This window comes from Hakea prostrata, chromosome 11 (genome assembly GCF_041222555.1).
Source record: "Hakea prostrata isolate BN-2017 chromosome 11, UWA_Hpros_2, whole genome shotgun sequence".
Taxonomy (NCBI): Eukaryota; Viridiplantae; Streptophyta; class Magnoliopsida; order Proteales; family Proteaceae; genus Hakea; species Hakea prostrata.
This window is the reverse complement of record NC_142610.1, coordinates 21,883,413-21,893,212: the sequence shown is the minus strand read 5'-3', so window position 1 is coordinate 21,893,212 and position 9,800 is coordinate 21,883,413. Positions and strand designations below refer to the sequence as shown.

The window sequence follows — 9,800 nt, the reverse complement described above, 5'->3', positions numbered from 1 at the left end:
CTGCTTAAAGCTCCAACCACCATACCCTGTTACCTCTTACCTTTATTTCGTTGAATTAAAAATGAAAATTTTAAAAAGTAAAAGGTCTTGATTGTAACTTAATTTTTTTATTTTTGTATTTATACTTGTATTCCTGCATTTTGATTTATAACCATAGATCCATAGGTTTACACGTGGCATGATCTTGGCCGATGGCAGCAAGTAGCAGTTACCCCTGCAAATAAAAATCCCTGCCCCAAGGCTAGGGGAGACCATTTTCATATTTGAAATATAAATACTTGTCCCTCGTCCCTCTTACGGAGAAAATTTTTAAAAATAAAGACAAAGGGTACAAAAATCATTATCCCTCCACTCCTTCACTATTGAATCCTGATTTTGCCCTCCGAATAGGCTTTGGTAGTATCATATATAAAATAAAAATAAAATAAAATAAGAGGTCTCAGGTACTAAAACCAAGAACGGATTAGATGAATGAGTTCTATGGTTCAAAATGAGTAAAAATATTTCTGCAAAAGATCCTATCCGAAGATGTGTCAAACTGAAGAATGGATTCTATGGTTCAAACTGAGTAAGATGTGTTCATTATTGAGTGATTGGGTGCTAACTGTAGAATAGCCATTCACTTGGGCAGTGCGGACGATCAATCAGAATCTTTAAACCTCACTACATTTTGCAGTCTTGTAAGTGTGATCTAGATAAGATTTCTTTGCCTATATAAATAGCTATAGCAAAGCTAATCTCCAATAAGCTTGGACTTATGTTATTGTTGATTTTCTCCAATGCCTTAACATGGTTAAAGTCCATTATCAAATAATGCACTGGGATTAGAGTGAGAGTGAGAGGCATGCTGCAGCATCTCGTGGGCTTCAACCATTTAAAGCCATCAACTCCATTAAACCATCCAACACCTTCCCAACGAATCCGGATCATCACCCCCGACGGGGAGCACAGAACACTATGTGCTCCCCGACGGGTTTTCCACCACAAAAAAGGTGGGCCTCACCACTAAAAATATATAAAAAAAAACCTTCCCATCACCACCCTGGCCCCCCTGTTTTTTATGGTGGTAAGCCGTCGGGGGTGATGATCTGGATTCGTTGGGAAGGTGTTGGATGGTTTAATGGAGTTGATGGCTTTAAATGGTTGAAGCCCATGAGAAGCTGCAGCATGCCTCTCACTCTCACTCTTCCCCCCCCCCCACCATTGCTGAAGTCTTATGCGCACAAACACAGAAGAAACACAGAAACACGTACATAAAGAAAGAAACTAGCTGTCTAGACCACAATGCCACCACATACTTTTGTCGTCTTCAGTTCCCCACTACACTTTTACACTTTGCAGACTGGGTGACCATATCACAACCTGCCACTAAAACCGTATTGCATAAGACAGAAGACGACTAAAGCCTGACACTTTGCTTTAATGCCATTAACGCCATCTGAAGGCAAAGATGGTTTTAATGCCATTTGCAGTGCCATCTGCCCTGGTCAAAAAAGAGATCTATGAAGATTCGAATAAGACAGCAGCAGGAGACGTTGTGTGTATTAAGTGGTCATGGGTAGATGGGTAGTGCAGTTATGATACAAGAAATGGGGTTCAGACTTCAGAGAGAATCCAAACCCCTCGTCTTTATAAACAACCCTGCCCTAATTGGGTTTTAATTCTAAACATTGGATTATTGACTGCTATGTATCACAATTGTAGATACGAATTACAGGGAATTGCATGGAGTGAGAATTGTAGAGAATGTAACTATAAAAAAAAAAAAAATAGTAATTAAAATTTTCTCTAAAGTCTGAACCCCATTTCTTGTATAATAACTGTATTATCCATCTACCCATGACCATTTAATACACATAACGTCTCCTGCTGCTATCTAATTCGAGTCTTCATAGATCTCTTTTTTGACCAGAGCAGATGGCACTGTAAATGACATTAAAACCATCTGCCCATTAAAGCCATCTCTGCCTTCAGATGGCGTTAATGGCATTAAAGCAAAGTGCCAGGCTAACGGATTTTTATTTGCGGCAGCAGCTGCCTGCTGCCGCCGACGGCGGTGATTTTGCCACGTCTGCGAAATTTAAGTGGACGGTTGAGATTAAATAAAGAATGTTTATGTGTTTACATTTTAAGGATTAAATATTTTTAATTTACAAACCAAGTCCCCCATGACTCTGCTGGGATTAAATTTCACCTTGGCCGGCGCGGTGAGTACCACCGCCAGGGAAACGAGGGATACGAGACGCGGTGCGACCCGTCTCCCATGACTCTGCTGATGTTTGATGACCCGCACGCCGGAGAGATCGATTTCTGGTGTTCATACGACAGCAATGGACCACCGGATCTGGTTCTCGAATTTGAAGCTGCCATTGCTATAACTTGAAAAGGAAACCAAGATCGAAAATGGAGAAGAGGACAAAGAGGGAGGAGGAGGGAAACTTGTCTTGCAAGGGCTTTTAGCACTCAATTTCTTCAAACCTATGTTGGCGCAGGCGCTCCATTTATAGATTTCAGAGGAGAAGAATCGACTGTTAGATGAGATCTAGATTTAAGATTTCGAACGGTTTTATTCTTTGGGCAGACGAATGGAGGCCTTCATAACGTCCGGAAGAGGAACGGAATTTCCACCGTCGGTCACCATGTCGCCGTCTAACGGCTGCACCGTCACGAGAGGTCGAGTAGTAGCGGGCGGCCATTGGAATAGAAATCGCAGGAAGAAGAAGAGCTTGCAGAAGAGTGTGATGTCAAGGCTTGCAGGAAGAAGAGGAGCTTGCAGGAAGAAGAAGAAGAGCTTGCAGATTAGGGTTTTTAGAAACCAGAGATTCCAAGAAAGCTCAGTTCCGTGAATGGGAATTTGGTGCAGGGATGTGATTTTGTGAATTTGAAACTTTTTAAACTTTTAAATGTAAAAATCAAAATTTGCATAACCGTCTGATTTCCTTTTGCTTATGTGTCTTAATCCCAGCCATCGGCAGCAGCAGGCAGCTGCTGCCGCAAATAAAAATCCCCAGGCTAACATAGCTATTGAGGACCGCAAAGTAAAATCCCAAAATCCTTGATCCATTGTGAGAAAGGGGTGAGGTTGAGGCGAAAGACTTGACGCAAAAAGGAGGCGAGAGAGATGAGGGCCGATTGGTTGAACGTTAGGCGTGTGAGTTGTGAGGGATTCTTTTTATATATATATATATATATAGATGAGGGAGGGTTCTTCACCAAAAAAACAGATGAGGGAGGGATTAAATGCGTGACGCGTGTGAAAATTTATATGGTAGCGACCGTATGGCGACTAAGTGCTAGGTCAGGTCGTCCTGACATCCCTAGCACCAAAAGTCATTGAAAATGTTGGTTCGGCAATAAATTGCCGACCAACTACACCAATTAATGGTTGAAGTGTTAAATATACTATACCACACGTAAAACTAAAACCAAAAGAAGATTTAAACAGTGCAGATATCAAACTAAGATTTCAAAAAACGAAATGCCAAGCAATACCACTTGCAGGACAAAGACATCCATACCTTCATTAATTGACTCAAAAGAGCCATTGTTGAAAATCTTCTCAACTCTGAAGAGATCCCTACCTTAATTGACTCAAGAGCCATTATTAAAGCCTTCTCTGTTCAAGCTGAATCACAATTAATTACTGCATGGGACCTTTATTAATTAAACGGCAGGCCCCATTCGATTCTTATTCAATTCTCCTTTATCAACTTCTTCCTTAACAGTCAACTTCGCTGGCGACAATAAAGTTCGTCGACGAAAAACCCACACCGTTCCCGTCGACGTTCTCATCAACATCGGACTCGCCGCTTTGAATGCATTGAATGCAAGCGAGGATTGATTCGGACTCGGGGAGTTAGAAGGTATTAATTAATTTGTTTTGGTTGTTCGAACTTCAAAGCATACGGACATCTCTGTCTCATATTATATTGTCTCTCTGCGACTTTTTAATGAGCACTCGACCAGCAGCACAGCACCACCCACTTGCACTTGGGGGCACTATTTTTCCGTACTTAACCCTGGTGTTTTGATTTATTGACAGCAAATCTTCACTCACTTATTACTTGTACCATGCCAGTATTTGTAGAATAAAGAGATCCCTACCTTGACTGAAGACTCAAGAGTGACTTACCATTAAATCCATTTCTTCAGAGTTCAGATCACTTCAGAGAGAGAAAAAGAAATGGATTTAATGGGGTAGTTTGTCTCCAAGGCCAACTTCGAAAACAATGAAATTCAAGAGATAACATTTAATGGGCACTCAGGTGTATGCCAGGCACCCATTAGATGAAACTTGAATGCTTCGCAATAAATGTTAGAATCTATTATTTTTTATTTTTGATCGTCCTTTTCATAAGTTGGTGAAAAGTGGATGGTTTTATTTATTTAACGTGTAACATTGAAGTCAAACCGGACTTCAACTCAACTACCAAATGTGTCATTGTTGCTTTGGAAAATTGGAACGACAAATATTAAATGAAGTAAATTCTGGACTCCGACTACCCAAGTGACACGTTGTAGGCTTGTAGCTTTCAAACTATAAATATTAAATTTGCAAGAACTGAATTCACTTTCAACCCCAGCTGACATATTGTTGCTTTTAAATGATAAATATTAAATGGGCAACACAGCCAACACTAACACTAAATGCTGGGCCAACTACCCAAGTAACGCGTCGTTGTTGCTTTCAATAAAAAGTGAAGGAGGGCCATTATTGGGCCATTATTAAAGCTTTCTGTTTAAGATGAAGATGGTGCTCCTTGCAGATACACTGTAGATTGCATTAAAACTTTGTGTTTTACAAATATTAAAAATTCATCTCTCTCATCTTCTTTGTTTTCAGTCATGCTCATTCTTTCTGTCACCATGTCTTGTCTATTTTCATTTAAAATTTATCTTCTCTTTCCTTCGATCTCTTGGCTGTCTCATTTAAAATTAATTTTCTCTCACCTAGTCTTGCTAGGTCTTTGTCTTTGTCTCGTCTCATTTAAAATCATTTTATCTTATTTACTAGTAGTTAAAATTCATTTGTTCTCCCACGCTATTATGTTGTCTTCATTAATATTTTACTTTTTAAAAATAAACTAATAAAAACAATAGCGTTTATGATTGCTGCATGGCCGGCATCGTATCAATCAACAATCAAATAAATTGTATTAGATTAATATCAGTAGCAGCAGAGCATCAAACAGATTTGTTTACCACACCACACGAGACGAGACCGAAAGAAACGGATGTTACATTGTTACTCTTATCTTCTTCCTCGAGGTTTGTAAATAAGATGACATGAGGATCTGTTAATTCTTCAAGCTTCTGAAACTTGCTTATGACCCCAAAACCGTCTCATCAAAGCCATTATGGGTTACTCTCATCAAGCCATTAATGGGTTACAGGTTACTACAATTAATGGATAGATTTTAGATTTTTTTCTTTCTTTTTCAAAGTGATAGATTAGATGATGAATTAATGGATACAGCTGTTATTGGGCTATTTACACCCGTAATTTGACCCAAAATTTTTTTTTTACACCCGTAACACCATACACAAAGTCTCTCTTTAAAGAGGATTTTTCTCTCTTCAAAGAGGATGGGTTCAGCTTCGAAGAAACTGGACTGGCTAACAGAGAGGGGGAGAGAGGGTTTGGGTTTAACTCTATTAGAATCGTCTTTTCGTTTTTCCTAAATTTTGAAATTTACAATTCTGGCCTTACTTGTAAATTCACTCTCAAGCAAGGACGTCTGTTTGTAAATTTAAAAGATTCTTAAACGCTAAATTTGTTCGCACCGTCGAATTCTTTTAAATACACATACCATAATCCAATGCCAACAAAAATCCAAACCCCTCGTCCTTATAAACAACCCTGCCCTTACCTCTCCCCTCTTACTCTCGCCTCACCTCTCTCCCCTCCTACTCTCGCCTCACCTCTCTCTCTCTCTCCGAATTCCAATGGATGCATTTTTAGAGTTTGCCGTGAGAGCAGGAGGAGCAAACGGTTTGTTCTCCTGCCCAATCTGTAGGCCCTACCAGCCCAATGGGGATGCCCTAAGAGTTCATCTCCGTAATTATCATCAAAATGAAATGGCCGAAGTATTTGGCATGTATAGTGCCGAGTTGGTACGTGTAGTTAGTCTTCAGGTGCAGAGGATGTACAGGAAGTTCAGATTTGAACAAGAACGACGAGGTCGGTACGTGATTTACAGTCCAGAGAGCAATGTGGACGTAAGGGTTTACAGATGCACTGAATGTCCAGAGAGCAATGTGGACGTAAATGTTATTGAAGGACATTTCATGAATACTCACGCCGCAGTCTACAAGCAAGAGTTTGAGGCGTTTGTTACTGGTAATCTCCTTTTTTTTTCTACCTCTTTGTATTTTTATTCTGTGAATCTGATGTTGAAATTCGTTTGTTTGTTGCTGGTAATCCCCTTTTTTTCTAGTTCCGTGTATTTTTATTCTGTTAATTTGATGTTAAAATTTTTTAATTTATTATTACAGCCGAGGGGTGAGGTTGGGGACAGCAGCAGAAACAGCCAGTAGTAACAATGCAAACCACCAAGCTGAGGAACAGTATAAATGAAATGTGCCTCGTACAAACTGAGGAACTATGTTTTTTAATTAATCAGTAATGAAATGCTCTCTTTTTCTGATAAAATAAAAAAAAAAAAAAAAAAATGCAAACCACCAAGCAGCACCAACAATGCAGAACCACTCTTTGGAGCTTTTTAAATTTCGATTTCAATAGTTTTCTGTTTGTTAAGTTGGTGAGTCCACATAAACAGCCAGCAGTAACAATGCAAGCCATCAAGCAGCACCAACAATGCAAAACCACTATTTAGAGCTTTTTAAATTTCGATTTCAATAGTTTTCTTATTGTTAAGTTGGTGAGTCAGTTTGTTTTCTTTTAAATGAAATGAAATATTCAGAATCATTATTTTTTGGAGCAGATCAATTTGATGACACTGATCCAAGAGAGAGAGAGAGTGAAGAAAGGTATTTCTTCAATTGGTTTTACTTTTCTATCAATATTGGAGTTCTTATGTCAAGTAGAATGAAATCACCAGAGAACTTTATTTAAGAGTAGAATCCCCAAAAGCAAAGAAGAACCATTTCAAATGATAATGGTCATCAAATGGCAACAGAATATATATACAATTAAAAAACTTCACAGAGCAACAGAATATTAAACAGCAAATTAAACAGAAACAAATAGACCAGCAATGGCCACCCCACTAAAAATAGCAAATTAAACAGAAACATAAGAGGACTTAAAATGAAATTCAGAGAATAATATAATCTCCAATTTTATATATGCATGACTACATGAAATACACACTCCACAATTAACAGAAACATATGCAAAACATAAATAAGTTGCCAGTGCCATTCACAGTATGTACTTGTTAATGACTAAAATGATCATTCTATATCTTCGGTCTGAACCGGCGGTTGCACGATCCGACCAGGTTCGCAACCTAAAAGGGACCGACCAGGAGGTTCATGGTAGGACCGACCTCACTAATAAATCCATCCGAATAGCAGTATGAGATGGCCTCATGAAGGTAGACTCCTACCACCCAACAACTGGAGAAGAGAGTTAGTTAAGTAAAAGGACTCTTCTAAAGAGTTACTCTCCTACAATAACTCAAAGCAGGGTTATTTCGAATATAACTCTATCACCATACACTATATAAAGACCTCTGGTAAACACTAGAGGGCAGGTATTCATACTTCTTGTGATCAATTACTTGAATTCTCTATTGAGTAGTTGAGATCATATTATTGGTACTGACTTGTTCGTCGGAGACGTACCTCGACCCCCCAAGGTCGAGCTCGTATCTTGCAGGTTCGTGATAGGGAAGGACGAGCGAGATTCCGTATCAACAGTACTAGAGAGAGCTTAAGGAATTAACTAGAGGATACGATGGAAGTGATCAGACACATTCCAGGACCATCTCAAGAGATCTGTCAACCTATTTTAGAATGCATGGAGAAAAGCACTAAGACAATCAGCTAGCGTACCTAACATTTTTCCAATATCTGAAATTAAGTTTCATGCATGCTAGATTAAAATGCACAAATCCTAGATGAATTAACTTCTCTTATTTCTTCATCGTTTCCATTCAAATTCAAAATCTCACACAGTAACACTTATATATTATAATTAGGAAATATCCGAAAGAAAATCAAATTCCAATCTACATCATGTTACATTCTAACTCATATTTGACATTAACATCCTAATAATTGCAGGGTAGTCATGCTGAATAAGTTCTTTTTCTGGGTAGATTTAAACAAGGAACGAAGTTTCTCCCGGTTCGCCGGAACCGCGAAATATCGCCCCCCATATAGAAAATTTCGCCTTCAATTTTTGGGTATTTTTATTTGATAATTTTGGTAAATTTGATGCATATCCTAATCAAATGCAAATATGTGGTAAATTTGAATTATTTCCTAAAAATTATTCTATTTAAATTCTCCTACCTAGCCACATTTAATATGTTACCTTCTGAGGCCTACATCATTCAGACATAATTGGAATGATTATCCATTCACTCTAAAGATTTTATTACAAGATTCATTAATAATTTAAATTGTTTCCATAAATTATTTCATGTATACACTCTTCCCTAATCACATTTGGCATGTTGACTTTCGGTAATTTTTGCCCTCGAGTTTTAGGAGTATTTATTGGTCATTTTGAACCCAAATTTGATGCAAATATGTGGTAAATTTAAATGATTTTCTATAAATATTTCCATTTAAATCTCCTACCTAGCCACATTTAACGTGTTACCTTCTAAGGCCTAAATCATTCGGACATAGTTGGAATGATTAACCGACGATTCTATTACAAAATTCCTTCATAATTTAAGTTGTTTCCATAAATTATTTCATGTATATACTCTTTCCTAACCACATTTGGCATGTTGACTTTTGAGGACTAGATCACTTGAATATAGTTGGCAAGATTGCTCATTAATCTTGAAGATTTTGCTATAAAATGTCTTCCTATTTATAAATTATTCTATGTAGTTTCTCCTCCTAATTACATTTAGCATACTAAATTTTGAGCCTTGAATCATTCGGATAGAATCGCGAGAGAAATCGCCTAAAAAGTTCAAGAAATAACATAAAATAACAAATTTTTTTTTTAAAATTTTCCGATATATCGCGATATTCGGCAGATATCGCCGATTTCTCGGCAATATCTGTAATATATCATTTCGCCCCTGGTTTCGTTTCGCCAGGGGGCGAAACCAACGAATTTGCCGAAAAATAGTTCGTTGGATCTAAAGCAACATGTGATAAATAAAGATAAACAGGCGTATGAAAAACTTTCGTGCTAGGCAGATGTAAAGTAACAAGTGATAGAAATAAATAAGATGAAATACCGCATTGAGAAGAGGAATAGTAAATAGTAATGGCAACATTTGAGATTTTACCATTTTACAAATATAATTAAATAATTCGAGATTTCAAGCCAAAAAAAAAAAAAAAAAAAAAACTTGATTCATCAGAGTGAAATCATAACAAATCCAAAAAAAAAATAAAAAATTAAGGCTTATCCTGATCACTCTTAAAAGAAATTTCAAATCATTCCCTTCAAACTGTTCTCTCTCTTGTTTAGAGAAATTGAATCATTTTCATTTCAACCATAATTGTTGCAGGTTTGTAAATTGCTCAAATGGTCTTTTTTGGCTATTCTATTCATTTATATCTCATGTTCCAACATTTTTTTCCCCTTTTTGCACACAAACGGGGTCAATGACCTACAGGAAAACTAACAAAGACCAACATCA

The 9,800-nt window shown here is 37.6% G+C and overlaps 1 protein-coding gene across 1 annotated transcript; it reads left to right on the top strand.

Annotated features, from left to right (window-relative positions):
• The first annotated feature begins 5,853 nt into the window (after positions 1-5,853).
• Positions 5,854-6,660, top strand: LOC149000877 (uncharacterized). The gene is made up of 2 exons (XM_089139046.1): positions 5,854-6,340; positions 6,496-6,660. The coding sequence occupies exons 1-2, from the start codon at positions 5,947-5,949 to the stop codon at positions 6,504-6,506; spliced, it is 405 nt and encodes a 134-aa protein (XP_088995172.1). The 5' UTR covers positions 5,854-5,946; the 3' UTR covers positions 6,507-6,660.
• Positions 6,661-9,800: the final 3,140 nt, after the last annotated feature.